The 19,045-nt window shown below is 32.2% G+C and overlaps 1 protein-coding gene across 1 annotated transcript in view; it reads left to right on the top strand.

Moving 5' to 3' along the window:
* The window catches only part of LOC140432829 (uncharacterized), a 53,316-nt gene extending 44,874 nt beyond the window's left edge, over positions 1 to 8,442 (top strand). The window contains exon 5 of the mRNA XM_072520956.1: positions 6,642 to 8,442. Coding sequence (XP_072377057.1) covers positions 6,642 to 8,161 — 1,520 coding nt within the window. The 3' untranslated portion in view covers positions 8,162 to 8,442. The remainder of the gene's footprint in view (positions 1 to 6,641) is intronic.
* The last annotated feature ends 10,603 nt before the right edge of the window (positions 8,443 to 19,045 follow it).

Below are 19,045 nucleotides of genomic sequence, written 5' to 3' on the forward strand. Positions count from 1 at the left end.
TTTTGAGCCACTCTGTAAATTTCAAAATAATTTTATAATATTCTCTTCATTAACCTACATGAATATACATCATTTTTACCGTTTGGTGATAATAGACAATGGCACCAATAGTGATTTACCCTGTATGCAATATAAAAAATAAATATGTAATTCCACAAAATATAATCAAAAAATCATATTTACTTCATGTAAATATATTTTACAGTTAAAGTCAACATATTGATGAAGAGGGAAATTATGGAAGTGTCCTTTGTGAAACTGAGTGGAAAAATTGTCCAAAAACAAAAGCTTTCGTATTTATCGTGTAAAAATTCCTAGCAATCGATTATTTAGTAGGCTAAAATTATTTTCTGATAGAAAACGAAGAAAAATATAAGTAGCATCTGATCTTTGACGACGAATTATAAAAATGCAGAGTAACTCGGCCCTTGTCCAACCAAAAATTGTTCGTATGACTACGTTTTTAATGATTCGCTTTAAAAAATTTAATCTGACTAACACTGAATTTACGATTTCGATTTATACAGATGTCTCTGTAGTTTAAGATATATAATTAAATGCAGAAGTATGCAGCTTGATAAGACTAATCACGTATGATACGGAAACAACATAGTCACAACAAGAGGCAAATGGTTCAATATAAACAATGTATATAGTTTGTTGGACACCATTAATATTTTTAAAATTTATTCGATACATTAATCCAAGTTTGAATATTATAATGGAACTTTACTAATTTTAACAGTAAGAATAATTTTCGCTATATAACATAATAAAAAATAGACCTTTGACGATGACGTGAGATTAGAGAAGCAGAAGACGTTATTGGACAATTTATAAAAGAAAAAAAGTATAAGGACATGTAATTAATATAAAATGAATAGAGAAAAGGCAAATATTTGGCAATAATAGAATGGGCAACAATATGGACTCTAAAAGAAGTGGATAGATTTGAATATCTAGCTATAAAACTTATGAGTAATCCGGAAATAAGCGATGAAATTAAAAAAAAAAGATGAATGAAAAAAAATGCTTGATTGTAATAAAAAAAAGCAAGAAATATATAAGACCACTAAGAAGATAGTCATCAAACAGGCAAAGACTAATTTCGTTTGTAAAAAAGACGAAAAATGCTGTTGTTAATTAATGTTTATATCCCATAAGGATATCTAAAAAGTAAAACTGCCAGAAGAACAAGAGTATCTTATATTACTACAACTAGTAGTGACTACTGTACGCGTGCGAAACACTATGAGTAAAAAAAGAACAAGAGAAATGTATTCAGAACAATATTTGGTGTAGTGTGATGGAGAAAATCAAAAAAGGAAATCGATTGTAGGAATAAACGCCTAATAGGCCTTAGGAGTGAAAAAACACAAAAGTTATGATGGTTGGGTGATATTGTGAGAATGCTAATCGAGAAATTGCAAAAGAAAATAATATAAACCTCAATCTGAGAAAAAGGAAGACTACATGGAGAAAATATGCGAAAAGAGATATGAACAAATTGATAAACATGATATTTAAAGTAATTAAATTAAATCAAATAAAATCGATATAGGTTATTACTAAAGAAAAACAGTAAATTAATAGAGTTTGCTCATGATTCAGATAGTTAGAGAGGTATTTAGAAAAAAATGTAGGCAATGATTCTCCAGGCTTGCAAAATATGCTGAATTCTACAGGGTGATTAATAACTACGGCCTAAAGCAAACATACATATTTTAAATTGGACACCCTGTATGTTTTCTCATATTTAGATCCTTTTCATAATCCCTGTATTTACAATATTAATTTTTACACTACTATACACGATATTTAACGAGTTATGACCAAAACTAAAAATATCTCAGAAAGTAATTAAGGAGTTTCATAAAAGCTATCTTTTAAAAAATATATAAAGTTGTACATATAAAAAATTTGGGAAAATCGTAATTTTTTTTGTAGTTCACCCTGTATACGAATATTCGTCAATGATGTCTGTTCAACTTAATTTGAAAACTAGAACAAATTGTTTACCTTATAATGTAAAATAAATAAATATTTATATATTCCTCCTTTATATACAGGGTGATTATTTCATGGCGATATCGAAATAAAAATGTCATAACTTGATAACTAACTTGTCATAACTAGATAAATAACCTGTACAGTAGTGTCAGACCCCGTATTGTAATAACAGGGATTGTAAGAGAAAATATACAGGGTGTCCTATTTAAAAATTTTGTTTGCTTTACCATATACTTATTAATTACCCTGTAGAATTCAGCATATCATGCAAGCGTGAAAAATATCATTGTCTACATTTTTTTTAAATAATTTCATCGGATATTCTGTACCATACTGAAATTAGCGACCAATGTCGCTAAAAACTCACCCTGTTCATATACGAGGTCTGGCTATTAAACAACAAGACTGCTTATGAAAGAGTTTTATTTTAAAAATTATTCTATAATCGAATGCTCTCCTTCAATATATTCCCCTTCCCTCGCCACACACCGTTCCATTCGTTTTTTCCATTGGTCAAAGCAACTCTGGAAGTATTCTTTTGTTAGAGCTTCGCGGTTGTCCGCTTCACCTTTTTCATTGACTCGAACCGGAATCTGCCTTTCAAGGCAGATATGATCTTCGGAAACAAGTAAAAGTCACAGGGTGATAAATCAGGCAAGTACGGCGGGTGTTCGAGCACTGGAATGCCTTTAGCGGCTAAATAACGCTTCACAGACAGTGCGTTATGGGCAGGTGCGTTGTCCTGGTGCAAGATCCACGGCTTGTTTTTCCACAACTCCGGCCGTTTCTTACGAACTCGCTCTCGCAGCGTTGCCAATACTTTCAAATAGTAAATTTGGTTTACAGTTTGACCCTCTGGAACCCATTCATGTCGAAAAAAACAATTAGCATGGCTTTTAATTTTGATTTCGACATCCTTGCTTTTTTCATTCTTGGCGATTCACTGGAGTTTTCCAGTGCATAGGTTGTCGCTTAGTTTCAACATTGTATTTGAATATTCAGGTTTCATCGCAAGTGATGATGTTTTCCATTAATTCAGGCTCTTCATGTAACCTCTCAAGAAAATCTGAGCAGATCTGTTGACGGACGAGCTTTTGGTCAAGGGGCAAATTTTTTGGGACCAACTTCGCACAGACTTTCGTCATGTTCAATTCTTCATGTAAAATTTTTCTGACAGTTTCTTTATTAGCGACAAAAACTTTTCGTACTAAAAAAGTAGATACTAGACACTTCCAGCTATCCAATGCTGCATTCGTTTCCCACTCTTCCCCTATAGGACGCCTTCTGCGCGCGCAGTCTCCCTATTTAATAGCCAGACCTCGTATATTTAATTCTGCTGTAAAGGTTCTGGGTTAAGGTTTTATGCGTAAAAATAATTTGTTTTAATATAATGTATCAATTTTCTTTGGAAAGCAGAAATGGTTAGACAAGGCCACTCGCTGGCATGACAGTTTTTCTACATTCCATAAGAAAAGATTATTTGTGGCGCCAACTGAGAGGCACTGTATTTAATTAAGTCTTTGACACTTGCTGATCACTTTAACAGCATTATAACTACTATGAGAAGAATCACCGAACCAATAGAAACATAAACCAAAATAAAACTAAAGTGTATACTAACCAATACGCATATAAGAATGGGGAAGTGCAGATCTTACCATTCAAAGGTTCAAAACATTAAAAAAAGTAAAGTTCGTGTAACTTTCTGGCTAAGGTTCAAAGCATTGAAACAGTTATCTATTTGGTCAACACTGGTCGACTACAACAACAATCGGGAGAAATATACATCAGGCAAACAGGTGTTATTATCACATATTAATTTTTTTTGACCTATTTTTTATTAAGGTTACAAATACAACGCGAAAGAGGTTTACAACATACGTGGGGTGATATTTTAAACACGAAAAAGTTTTTTAAAGCCACTTTAAAGCCAATAAAACAAATATAACGGTATAAAATTTAATTTGAGCAATTAGTATAATAATGCGTCACTTCCATTTCTGATTAATTCTAAATAAAATCAGTATCGTTCAAAGCCAAACTAAGATTATCGTTGTAGCGATTTAAACGTACTGACCACAACGGATCTTCAATGGGCTATGAATAAGAATGGAATCCATAATAAACACGACAAAAATAAGCAGTTCAGCTTGAATAGGCATATCGACAGAATGAACTGCACAATATCGCTCTAAATACAATTACAAAAGAATTGGCAAAATATTGTTTCACGAAATCATCCATTTAAAAAAATACCTGAAGTAAAAAGGAGGAAAATATGTTGGAGAACTTAATGAACTGTCTACAAACAATGAAATTAATAGAAATCATTCAAAACGAATACACATACTTCCAGTGAAACATAAATTTTTCTTCATTGAACATTAGTCATATAGGAGTTTGATTTAAAAAACGCTACTGCAGTAATGATTTCGAATTACTTCATTATAACAGCCGCCGCTTATAAAAGATACTGCTGCGCCGGTGTAAGACATGACTTGTAACCAGTTGATACATGTGGCTGTTTTCTTGGCAAATTTCACTTTGCGAAACAGAAAATTTTCATGATACTATGCAAAAAGGAAGTGAAATCAGCTTGATATGATGCTGTTGAGTCTTGGTTTGAAGGGGATGAGAAGATTCTGGTGTTCAGATTTTAACTGAGGAACAAATAGTTGCCAGTGTATTGGAAGAAGCAGAATCTTTGGAGGACGCAAAAGAAAATATATGGGACATTAATTAATCATTGAAAGACCATTTAAATTTTGTTATTAAATATATTAAACACACGAAAAAACTTAATACCTTCGATAGTACATATATCGAAATCAGTCGTAGGGGTGTTTAAAAAAGGTAGTCGTAAAGATTTTGAAATATGTCGTTAAGTAACAGACAAAATTATATATATATATATATATATATATATATATATATATATATATATATATATATATATATATATATATTTTTTGGAATATTATAAGACTCACGTCCATGAAATCGTAACGCTTTTAGTACACTTGGTCTTTCGGAATAGACGTTAAACCTTATGTCCTGTATATTAGTGTACAGTTGATAATAAACAACACAGATATGTGCATAATATGAGAATCCTATGCTAAAAACTGGTTATGGGGTTGTACATTAAGAAGATAATAAATTTAGAAATATTAAATTAAGGAATTATTTGTAACGAATGTGAAATTTCTACACGAATTTATAAATTCAATTAGTTTCTTAATAACATATGTATAAATTAACTTAAACTTGGTCCCTCACTAACTATTACCACCATTTCGGTAATTATTAAAATATTTTTAACTTTTGCTCAATGTCTTCTCAATCACGTGCAAAGTTGTGTGATTTTTGCGAGTTAATTTTTTAACTAGTATTTTTATCAAATAGAAATAGTGCGACACAGTAAATCGCAGGTAAATTATGTAATAACCTTATAATACCAAATTTTGGCTGGTTTCCAGTTCATAAATAAATATTCTTGACGATTAAAAATTGAAAAATATCTACATCTAAATGAAAAACGAACTTGATGTTTAAATTTATAAAATGTGTGTTAAATACAACAAAAACATTAAACAATGTATCTAATTATATTTACTCAATGAAAATTAGAAAAGTAAAAAGAAAAATGAATGAAATTAGATTAGAAAACATTTTTATTGTTTTAAACAGAAAAAGGTTCCTTGAAGAAGAGAAAAAACACTTTGTACAACAGTATTATTTTTACAAGAGCGATTAAAAGGAAAGTTCGCTTCTTTCTTCTTGTAGTGCCGATCGATTCGAACGCGTGACCGAGAAAACTAAACTTTTGTCGAAAACTAAACAAAAGCTGATTTTTAATGTGTACTAGATTTTTCGAACCGAACTTCAAATTCAGTTTGAAGTTGTTGATAAATTCAAACAGTGTGACATATTAACAAATTAATACAGTTAAACATGAAAACACTGTTTTTTATGGTCATCATTTTCCATCAAGTAACAGTCGATTTTATATGTAGTTTACAGTTTTCTGTGAAGTCTAAGCAGATGATTTTTGGCTCTTAAGTTATAAAACTTTGATGTGACTATTTGTAGGACTTTGTTTAGTTTTTAAACATTTCAAAAGCTTTAGATAAAGTTTAGAAATAACCTCTTGCCCAACGCCTCTCAGTTAATGTACACTGAGGTAGTTTGGTGATTTCTAGGTCAATAATATATAAATCTTTGTATTTGAACTTTATACTTAATAAATATTCAGTTCTATGTAACATTATGCAAATTTTCAATGTTTATTCATTTCTAAATAATATTTAATTTTTTTTTAATCGGTCATATAACTAGGTAAGTCTTATTCTAGGTGAAGGATACTAATTTACTAAGAGTGAAACAATTGAAAAAGTTTTCACAATTAGTTTTTAAAATAATTTACGGGAATGTATTGAAAAATACAAGCACAAACATATAAAACTGTATACTGTATGATTTTTTTATATTTCATTTTCAGGTTTTCCAATAAAAACTGCCATTTCCTTTATCTAAATAATTAAGTTCTTATTCGCCTTTAATAAAAATGTTTTTCAATATGTATTTATTTTATTTAGTATCAGATTATTAAACTAATTTTTTCTTTACAGCAATGCTCCAGGAAAGCGATCTCTTCAACGACGCCCTTACTGCTGCTACGTCGAAAAAAGAACCGAAAAAGAGAAGACGCAGATTGAGCAGTTCAAAGGATACGCCCACGTCGCCTACATCCCCACGAGAGGAGCAGCCCTTAACTACAACAACTGCTGCACCGCCGGCGACACCTGTTGAAACAACTGAAGTTTCCGCAGAATCAGCCCTTGGTCTGAAGAATATTGCTCCTATAAATTTCTATCAAGATACTTTATCCGAGGAAATTGAAACCACTCCAGAAGAAAATAAAGAAAATAGTCCAGAAGAAGAGACAACTAATTCAAATGACGATGAAGTTCCCTCAGAGTCTGAAAATAAAGAAAATGAGGTACGATCTCCGAGAGCTGTTACACCCACCGAAGACGATCCTGAAGAATTGAAAAGAATAAGAACTGAGGGAGTACCAAAAGGAGTGTTATTATACTCTAAACGAAAGGGTCCGAAAAAGACAATTTCTTGGAAAAATGACACCGACTTGGTCGAAATCAGATATTTCGAGTTGGACGAAACAGAACGAGTTAACGTGACTAAAGCCTTCAACGATATGGCAAAAATGGAATACTCCAACGAAAGAGAAGCTCTTCAACTTTCCAGAAAAGTTGGCGGTGAAGATTTAATGTCAGTTCAAATAGTGTGGAGGATACCCTTTGAAATCGATTTACCCGAACCTTTAGCTCCACCCGGTAGTAAAAGTTTGGAAAAAGACATTCAGTTTGCTCGCGAAAAAAGTGTCCTTCAAGCCTTATACTTTGATAGACGGAAAATTCCTGATAGCCCCGAAGAACCCATTCCTGAAAACCACCAAATTGTCGATCCAATAATCATAGCCCTCGAGGATCCCGACGGCCAGGAAATAGACCTAAAATCTACCCCTTGGCCCGAACCAAAAGGTCTACCTCCTTCACCGGAACCTCAGATGCCCATAGTATATCCCAATATGCAGCCTCAATTCAATCCCCAGTTTAATAATATGAACCCTCAGAATTTCATGGCTCCTAGATTTTCAGTTCCCAATGGTCCTATGGGACCACAGATACCAAATAATTTTATCCCTAATAATATGATGCCTAATAATAATATGCTAGGCATTGGCGCTCACAATTTATTACAACCTAATGATATGATGATGGGCCCCATGAATCCAAATATGTTCCAACCTGGTCCCATGGTAGACGGATTTGGACCTGGTCCGGGACCAGAGCCTGATTATCCTCCTTTGTTTGGAAATCCCAATGGTCCACCTGCTAAGAATATGAATTCATTTCCTCCCAAAAACTTTAGAGATAACCGTAGTAATAATAGAGGTTCTGGTAGTTTTCGTCGTGGTAGAGGAGGTAATAACGACGGGTGGGTTAGTATGAACGGAGGTCGTGGCAATAATTGGCGACGAGGAGGAAGAGGCGGAAGACTCTGCAAACACATTCAAAATCACGGTTATTGTCGAAACGGCGACAAATGTGCATTCATCCATCCTTAATGCCTCTAAATAGGCAACTTCAGCAATTCCAGTGTGATATTTTTGAGTGTGGAACACTTGAATGTTAATGTTCAAATTTTAAATTATTGATTTGGATGTAAGTACATCCGTGATGTCTAATTTATTGAATTGTGATACCGTGTCCCATGGACATACCTACTATTTGTAGATATTTGTTGAATGAACTGATATATTAGTCTTGTACATTTTGTAAATATGAAAGAACAATAAGTTTTTTACTTTTTTCAAGAATTTATAAATAAAGTCTTTAATTGTTATTATATCATAGTTTTGATTGCTTGACCTATTCAAAAAGTAATTAGAAAGCCGCTAAAATTTAATTTAAATTTTTTTCAACTATTTAGATACGGACAAAGAACACATAAGATAGTTTTTATTTATTCAAATGAATAGTTGCATTCGTTTTGGTACCATCTACTATATTTCAATAAGTATAAATCTCAGCTTCAATTGATAACATGTTATATTTGACGTCTAAATTTGATCAAGTATATACTTCGTCAAATATAATGTATTTTTGATTAAAATTGTGGTCTATTTCCATTCAATATAGTAGATCATATTGACCTGTCACAAGAAAATGATTTCGGAACAGTTTCAGTATCATTTTATTTCAATTTCCCAACACGTAATGTAATAAATATATTGATACATCGTGAACTTACCTTTTATATGCATTCCGTCATTTGTACTCATTTAGGGTAAAATGTTGGTAATATGGAAAGCAGTGTCTACATAAAAAATCTCTAAATCATATATACGTACAGTCAATCCCGTTCAAGTCTGTAGAAGCCATTTTTAATTTGAATGAAAACGTATTTGATGATAAAGTAGATCTCATAATATAAGGAAAAATATAACATTCCGTTGTTATAGTTTAAAGTTACCAATAAAGAAACATTTTCTTACGCACTGCTAATAATCGAATTGAGTATTTCCGAGAATCCATGATTGGCATGCGATTTCTGCTACTTTTAACCAGTTTCAACCAGAAAAGTACTAATTTCATTATTTGTTTGCTAGATTAAGTTGTTTCTCTGCTGTGTAGTGAAACAAAGACCTTATCTATAACTGCCAGGCAGTGATGGAAGGGGGGTTGTTAACATACTTGTGTTGTGACTGTTCGCAGTTCGTTGAGTTGATTCTGCATTCTGATTCAAAATGTCTTCCAACTTGGATACTATCTTTTAAAAGTGAAGTTAAAGCAGGGGGCCATAAATTCAGTAGAGAACACATCACGATTATGTTTGGCAGTAGCGCTACGTCCTGCTTCAAACTGAAGTTGACGGTGATTGGAAAGGAAAAAAACATCTTATATATGGTACCAGAGCAGAAAACCTTTCTGTTGATTGCTTCAACCAAAAGAGAGGGATGGATAAAAAATATTTCAAGAGTGATTTGAAGCTAAAGGTATAAGGGAAGTCAAAAAAATTGTATTGTTAATTGACAACGTTCCTTCACATCCTGCAACGCATGTGTTACTATATAAAAAAAAGTTACTTCGCTCAAAAATTTAAGAATGATATGATTTAAAAAGAGTTTTGGAAGTCATACGCTATTCTGGACTGTATTTTCGAAATAGCATCAGGGTTAGAGTCTGTAAAGACTTCAACAATTGTGAAGTCATGGAGAAAACTGTTACCAAACATCGAAAATTGTGAAGAACGAGCAATTGGAGAACAGGACAATGAAATGCCTGACCTTACAAGTTTAGTGAACTCAGTTCCTCGCGGAGAGAATGTGGATGCAAGAATAGTTAGCCTTTAACGCTAATTTTAGCATCTAACGGATGAAGACATCTTAAGAAAATTAAGAGGAAAGTAATGTAGAGTTGGCAAGAAGAATGATTTGGAGGACGAGTGACTCACGAAGCTTCTAGAATAACTAAAGGATCAGAACAATGAGCTACTCGATGAAAAACTGAATCTGCGTAAACTGCATAAATACACGTTTTACAATCAAAAACAAGTGACATACTACTTTCAAAAACTGTAAAAATGCAATTTTTGTTTCTTTTCCTAACCGTGCCAATCAATCTTACAGATAAAGTGGAGTTGACTGTACATCTATAGCCTTTTTAAAGGATCCAACATTTCGACATATAGAGAAACTTGTGGAAGGTAAACTTACGAGTATAAACTGCTTTTTTAAAGCTTTCAAATTTTTGTCACGTTGTCAAGAACTATAATGAAACCTAAATAGATTTTCTGTGTGTATAACCGCTAATTGTATATTTAGATATACTGTAGAGCCTACTGTTAGTCAAATTTTGGATCAAATGGATACTCCTTGTCCAATTTTCTTATCCCATAAAGGAATCTTGTATCTGGGAACCTTCTTCTTCTTATGGCGCCGTGCACCTATAGTGCGTTGGCGAATTATCTTAAGGTCAGACGTCTGTCTTTTGCGGCATGCAAAAGTTCGCCAGTGTTAGTTACGCCTGTCCAGTTCTTTATATTTCGCAGCCACGACATTTGTTTGCGACCTACTCCTCTCTTGCCCTCAATCTTTCCTTGGATAATTAGTTGAGGGATTGCGTATTTTCCCCCTCTCAGGATGTGGCCCAGGTATCCAATCTTTCGTGCCTTGATCAAGCTGAGCAATCTGGGAACCAGTTAATCGAATATAATGCAGAGCACTTAAGTTTTTGGTAATATTACCACGCATTTCTATGACGGCAACTTTTTTTATAAGAAAATTTCAAATAGCTTTTGGTTATTGCGAATATGTGCAGCATACAAGCACTAACCTGTCCTTTTTACATGGTTATACAGACCCATCCAATAGGCAGTATGTAATATAGGATATGTCTGCCCTCTTCTCAGCAAAACCACTTTTAACAAGTATCTCCCCATACGAAATAAACGATACAACGGAATGTCGAAGGACATGACAGCAAACCAACTTATTCTAATCTATTTAAATGGGAATAAGCCACAATTAAAGGTTAAAGTAAGTTTATTGATGTTTCAATTTCTAATCTGTAGAATACTAGCAATTTACACATCTTTGCATCTGCTGCAATGCGACCATATCAGACGTCCATCTTTGTAAATACCTCGCCCTTTGATCAGAATTCAAAATTTGAGAGACCGTATGTTTATGTCAAATTAAGGAACTATATATAGTTCATCCCAAACCCTTCTTTCAGTGCGTCATAGTTGATCGAATTCTCTCTAACACATTAAGCTAGAAGTGACAGAAAAAAACGTGAGTCTGTGATTATTATACATAGAACTTAGAAAATTATTTATCGTAAAGCTAATTCTACTTACGGATGTATAATTGGTTGGAGTTTAGAATACGCTAAATAGATATCCAATCAATGATGCGCATAAATATTATTTGACGCAGATTGTCTAGATCGTGATAGTACTTTCACAATTTCAACTGATAAAATGATAATTGTCATTCCATGTTAGTGAAATTTTAATACCGAGATATATTGAGAAAGAACAGAGACTAATATTAAAGTTATTAAATTATTTTCAATTAGAAAAAGACAGATTACCATCCTGCAACTGTCAAATTTAACTAAAATGTCATGCAATAATTCTCGACATTCTTAAAATCCTATATGACGTCAAAATTAGTGACGCACTGAAAGAAGGGTTTGGGACAGACTGTACGTTTCAGGAGTCCTAAGTCCTCTATCCTGAATTATACTTAACTTTGGTGATTCATTTACTTCAAATTTAATAGAGTTCTTCCTTATCCTTTAAATTTACCAATTTTCAAGATTCTATTAATATTCCTTTAAAAGTTATCGCATAGATGGACAGTCGATACGATTTCAAGCAACTATGTGGTCGTTGATAATTTTCATCAGTCATTTACTAGTAGTCCTAATCTCAGGTAGATAAAAATTAGGAAGGAAACCCTGATAACAGTTGTGATAGTACACTTTGTATTTCGTTTTCTATGAATGTCAGAAATTTTTGTATTTTCCTTATCTCTTTATTAGACTTAAGTTGTTCTTTCCACTGATATGTTTTTATGGTCAACGTAAGTTTCTTTCCACTCTCCATGGTGAATTGATTCTTCATTTTTCCTTAATCATTTCACTATCCTATAATGAGATGAATTATCACTTTGTTTTGGAAACATTTATTGTGTTTCCCGGCAGATTTCTTTATCTGTCTATAACTTCCCATTTCTGTCCTATTTCATGTCATCCCACCATCTTGTTCTCGGTCCTCTTTGGCTTCTTCGTTGGACTGGAGTCCATCTCATAACTTTTTTGATCATCTCGTTTGCCAGTCTTCTGATGATGGATATTCCTCTTACAAACAGTTCCTTAATAAATTGCTTTTTTATCGAATTATTTTAGTGCATTCATCATCTTTATCGTGTCGAAGGCGCTTTTAAAATCAATTAATACATGGATTTCTGTGTTATATTCCCACGGTTTTTCTAAACCAAAGTATGTATAGCATTTATTGTCGGCCTTCTTGGTCTAAATCCATTTTGGTAGTCCCCTAGTAATTTTTCTTTCTTTGTCTTTTTTCTGTACATAGATCCATATTTGTCATTTATTGTTCTTTTTATATTGTTTTGTCACTTTGGGCACTCTATTTCTTCCTCTCCTTACTCTCCTTTGCTTTGTGTCTTTCTTCCTAATTGTTTGTCTTTGCCTCTCTTTATTTAGGCTTGCGTAAAAGGTTCCGGTATATCCTCTCTCCTTCTCCATTCATCTCTACCCATTGTTATATCCGGTTCATATTTTTTTATAGAATCTTTAAAATGATTACCCTTTCTTGACCCTTCTATTTCGTTTGCTTATTGCTCTATCCATATATTTCTCTTTCTTGTATAAATAGCTGCCGTCCTGATTCTTACTATTTTTTAATTTGTTTTTTCTTCCTTTTTGTATTTCATCCATTTGAGTATTTCTTAATTTTTAAAAATTTATTCATAAAACTAAATCTCAGAACAGGAAACTGAAGTTACCTTTATTAATTAAAGTCAAAAGAGTTCAAATTTCTCAATCAGAAATTTGGCAAAAAGAAAAAAGTGCGAGAAGTGACGTACTTACATTTATTTGATAAAATAAAGATGCGGTAAATATAGGCATACCAAATGAAAGTTTGAGAGCTAAACTGTCAATATGTATCAAAAAAGTTAAAAAAAATCATTTTTATAACCAAAAATCGTTTTGCAAAATTACTCTTATTTTTAACGTGTAAACAATTAGAATAACTTTTATTCGAAGACGAAATATTTTATAATGTTTAAAAAGCCGATAGTTTTACACGAATTTAAATAAAAAACAAAGTTATTCTAGAACTATTCAGAACTGTCTGTAAATGTTAAAAATGAGGCTGAAATGAAGATTAGTCGGACCTGTTAAGGGGAACTAAAAATTCAAGCGTTCAAAAATGTTAATGAACTTCAAAATACTGGAAGTTTCTTTATCTCTATCAGTTCTAGTTGATGGATATTGATCTTTTTTTAATCCATATATACTTTTTGCGTACATCACAAATATGCAATGTCTTAATAATATTATTAATAAACAAACAATGTAATTTGTTTAAACAGTTAAAAAATATATTTTTCGCAAAAATTATAATTTTATATATATATATATATATATATATATATATATATATATATATATTCAGGGATTCTACAGTATTCACTGCCTTCCCTCGCTCAACCGTTTCCATCTCTCACTGTTGTCCCATTCTCCATCGTTTAGGCCTCTCTTACTCATGGCGTCGTCTACTTCGTTCCTCCAGGATTTTCGGGGTCGTCCTTTTTTCCTCCTTCCTATGGGGCTCCATTCGGTTATTCTCTTTATCCATCTGCTGTCGCTAGTTCTTCTTACATGTCCATACCACTTTAGTCTTTCTTGTTCTACATATGTTAGTATGTCTGTTTCTATTGATGTTCTTTGCTTTATTTCGTCATTACTTCTCCTATCCATTCTTGTTACTCTGCAGCATCTTCGCAGGCATTCCATCTCTGTTGCTACTATCTTACTGCTGTTTTTCTTGTTTATGATCCAATTTTCAACCCCATATGTCATAATACTTCGCACTAATGTTTTATAAATCTGTGTTTTTGTCTTCATATTTAGGTGTCTATCCCACCATACTGAGTTAAGTTGTCGGATTGCTATTCTTGTTTATCCTAATCTTTATGTAATTTCTTCCTCTGTTGTTGCCTTTTTCGTGATTATAAACCCCAAGTATCTGAATTTATCCTTTCCTTTGATTGTTACGTTGTCATCAATCTGTAGACCTTCTATGTCTTCTTCACTTGTAGATATGTACTCCGTTTTCACTAGGTTAATATCTAGGCCAACCTTGGTATATTCTTCTTGTAGTTTCTTCCTCATGTAGCTGAGGTCGTCTTGGTCTTGTGCAATCACTACTTGATCGTCTGCAAAGCTTAACGTATATAGGTATTCGTTCCGTACCGATACTCCCATGCCTTCGTATTTTCTTTTCCATGTAGTCAAGGCTTTCTCTAAGTATATTTTGAATAGGATTGGAGATGTAGAACAACCCTGTGGGAGCCCTTTTGTTGTGGTGATGTCTCCTATGATTCTTGTTTCCATTTTAATGGACACTTTATTTTCTTTATACAGACCTTTTGTAGCTTCTATGAGTTCCGTTTCTATTTCTAATTTGTACATTGCCTCCCATAGTTCTGACCTTGGTACAGAGTCATACGCCTTTCTCAGGTCCACAAATGTCAAATGTATATATCTTTTTTTTTGCTTTTTTCTTTTCCAACAGTTGTTCCGGTGTGTATATGTGGTCTATGCATGATCTTCTTGCCGTGAAACCTGCCTGATCCTCCCCGATTTTGCCTTTTATCGCTTGCTCTATCTTTTCTCGCAGTATCTTCGCATATAATCTTCCTATTGATGATATTACGCTTATTCCTCTGTAGTTTTCGCATCGTTTTCTATCTCCTTTCTTAAATATAGATATCGTATATGCCTCCGTCCATTCCTTTGGGAGCTGTTCTCCATTTATGGCTTTCTGAAATATCCATTGTATCATCCGGTGTAATTTTTTTGATAATTTTTTATTCTATTCTAATTAATCTTCTACTGTATAAAAACTTTTGAAGCATTTATCTTTAAAATAAAACTAATTACTTTTTTAGTTACTACTAATTAGCTGGGAATTAATAAAATAATTCCTACTTTTTATCTAATCGTTCTAGAATAACTTTCTTTTTTTTTACTAATTTTACAAATACGAGTTTAAAAAAAAAAATAATTTTTTTATTTATATTGGCCTTTACATGCTAGTTTAAGTCTTAAACTTTCAGTTGGTATGCGTAGCATTACCTTATCTTCATTATTTTTTTTACTTATGTTATTGCAAAAAAGGTATTTGGGATAAACAAATAGAATAACTTTTAAACTAATTAATGAATCGATCGTGTTTGTTAAGGACCATAATACTCAAGTACAGGTTGTAGCGCAATAATAAATATCTAGGTTGATTTTTTACAATATTTATAAACAATGAACAATTTTGCCTTATTTTGCAATTTTGAAGCAAAAAATTAATTTTACAAATTTTAGCAACCGCCATTTTAAAGCTTTTTTATGTCTTAAAAGATAAAGTTTTGTAATTTTACCTCAAATATTTTTATTGGAAGCAAAAAGTCTAAAAAATTACATTTTTCTCAGTAAATTGTTAATAATTGAAAAACAACCCCAAAACCTCTACGAAAACATATTGCTTATAAAGGACTATAATAACTAAAAAAAACTTTTTTTAGTTATTATAGTCCCCTTTTTTTTCCTAGTCCTCTATTTTCTAAATTTAGCTAGTATTAGATTTTGGAAACTTATTTGACTTCCTGGAAAAATTGGTAGTCCTTCATCAACTCTACTCAGAAATGAACATACAGAGATAAAATATATTAAAGGTCTTACCCCAAATATATCCTTTTAGATCTCCCAAATGTCAGAAATAATGCCTTCTTAACTGAAAACTTTCTATTGTTTTTATATTGTCATTCAATTTTCAGTTAAAAAAGTGTATTTTTAATTGAGGCAGGTTTATTAAAATAAAACATTGCATTTTTAATATCTTTAAGAGATACCTTATTGACTGGGTTTCCAAAATCTTCTTTGCTGCTATTTTACTTGATGTCTAATGTGGTAATTAATTTGTGCTTTCTAATTACTTGCTTTGATGAATTATTTGTAAGTTTGAATAACCATTAATAATTTATTTATTTTGTTCAAATAGTCATAGTCTCTTTCTTAAACAAGTTATACGGTTTTTTATGTATGTTTTTTTATATATGTTTATTATTTATGTACATCTCATTGAACATATCATAATTTCTGAGAAAAAATTTATAAAAACAGCTTGTTGTTTATGTTTGAATAATAAAATATTAATTAGATATTTGTGTTTTAATACAATTCTTATTATGGGATTTACTATCAATGATTGTAGTTTATTAAAAAATAATAAAACACTTCATAGAAATTTCCAAGATTTGCATATTTGTTACATATACTTCGTCATAAAAATTGAAACCAACATGTTTACGTTCAATAAATATAATGAAGTAAATATAATTTATTCAACAATACAACTCTCAAAAGAATGGAAAAAATAATCAAGGAAGAAATTATACAGACCCAAGGAACTAAAAAAAAATGTTTGGAAAATAAATATGAAAGCAAAAACACAGGACTGAAGAACTAAGAAAAAAAAGTGAAACCACATAAAAATTGTTAAAAATAACCACCAATGCCGCTCAGGAAAATGACTAGTATACAGTAATACGAAACTAGATATTTGAAGCGTCAAGAAAAGAGAAATAGAGGCTGAAGGAGACAAAACTGATCATCCATGCGGAGTAGCATTCATGAAAGTTAATATGACGAACAAGATAGAAGCGTTTGAAATGGTGTTATCGTCGAAGGCTCAAAATAACACAGATGCATTAAACAGAATACGTCAAGGTGAAGGTGATTTTACAAGACAAAAAGAGGAAATGTGAATACTTCTTTTTCTTTTTATATAGACATGACTCTGTTTTATATAGACATGTGCCTCCAGTAAATTGTCGTTCTATCGTTTTTGTGGTCTTCTTTCATCTTTTACTCTATTTGTTGTCATTCGGATTATATGATCGTTCCATTCCACTCTCCTATTTCTTATCCAGTTCTTGATGTTCTGCACCTTGCATCAAATGCCTTCTTAAGATCCACGAAACATAGATATGCCGGTTAGTTATATTCTAATGATTTCTCTTGCACTTGCCTCATAATAAATATAGCGTCGGTGCATGATCTTTCCGACCTAAAACCTTGTTGTTCTTCTGCTAGTGTTATAATTTCATTCAGTTTATTTGTTATCACTTTGGTTGTTAATTTTAGTGTTGTGTTTAATAAATTAATTCCTCTGTAATTTTTCGGTCCGATTTGTCCCCCTTTTTGAAGAGAGGTATTCTTCTTCTTAAAGTGCCCTCTCCTCAATGGAGGTTGGCTACTACAATTTTAAAATCTTCTCTATCTTCAGCTGTTCTTATTAGCTGTTCAAAATTTAGCCCTGTCCATTGTCGGATGTTTCTGAGCCACGATAGTCTTTTCCTTCCTAGGCCTCTCTTTCCCTCGATTTTTCCTTTCACTATAAGTTGGGCATATTGGTACACTTCCCGTCATATAAAACTGGTACACTTTTTTTTCCCAATGTAAACCTGTGTTCAGACTGGACACAATGGTCCGTGAATCAATTCGTTGTTGCCATTACAGATAACGAGATTGCACAAAATCTAAATAAAAATAACGTTCAAAAATGTACAAAGTTTTTAGATAGGTATTATTTTTATCATTAACAACAAAAAACCGTATCTAATAAATTTAATAACCAGAGATAGGGTTGAGCTAATAACCAAAAGAAGGATCTTTAAACCTAGGGTATTGGCACAGGGAACATTGGAATGCATATACTGTAATTTTATACTTCAATTACCTACCGAACACGAGTTGTATTTTGTGTCAATAAGTTAAGTAACAGGCACACTACCAAAATTAAATTATTATTTATTACAAGAACAATAAATGTGAAAAACTAACATTATACTTTATCCTACGTAGATTATAAACTATAAAATATCTGGGACGAAAAAACGCTTTTCAAAACGTGACAGTTACAATCTAATATCTCACTGTAATGTTTTATTATAATAATTTAAAGTTATGTCTAGATTGATTATCTATCATTATTTTTGAATTGAAATATTTTCATAAATTATAATAAAACACAAATCAATGTGTGGGTACTTAATTGAGATTATGAAAAATTATAATAGAAATAGGAGAATTTTTTAGGATGCATGTTTACATAAATGTGACAGACTGATAGAGAATGTTCGATAATGTTTTAGTTTTTAGTATACTCAAAACTGGCGGTCCGTCGCACAGCCCTGCTTTTAGCTGGTTTTATATAATATTTTCGTTGAACTGGCAACAGTGCCCTAGAAATTAGAATGACACATGTGACAAGACCAACGTACACAACTTAAAAAACACGGTTTTTGGTTATAAGAGTTGTACCAGTTTTTTATGACGCGAACGGTACTTATTATTTCTCAGTATGTGGCCTAGGTATGATGTTTTTCTAACTTTTCCTGTGTTAAAAAGTTCTCTTTCCTTGCCTATTCTATGCAGCACTTCTTCGTTTGAGGTATGCGATGTCCATGAAATTTTGAGCATTCTCCGGTAGATCCACATTTCAAAGGCCTCCAATTTATTTACGGTTGATGTTTTTAGGGTCCACGTTTCAACTGCATATAGAAGAGTCGACCAGACGTAGCATTTTGATAAACGTCGTCGAATTTCGAGTTTTATTCGAGAATCACAAAGCAGTT

This window comes from Diabrotica undecimpunctata, chromosome 1 (genome assembly GCF_040954645.1).
Source record: "Diabrotica undecimpunctata isolate CICGRU chromosome 1, icDiaUnde3, whole genome shotgun sequence".
In the NCBI taxonomy this organism is placed as follows: domain Eukaryota; kingdom Metazoa; phylum Arthropoda; class Insecta; order Coleoptera; family Chrysomelidae; genus Diabrotica; species Diabrotica undecimpunctata.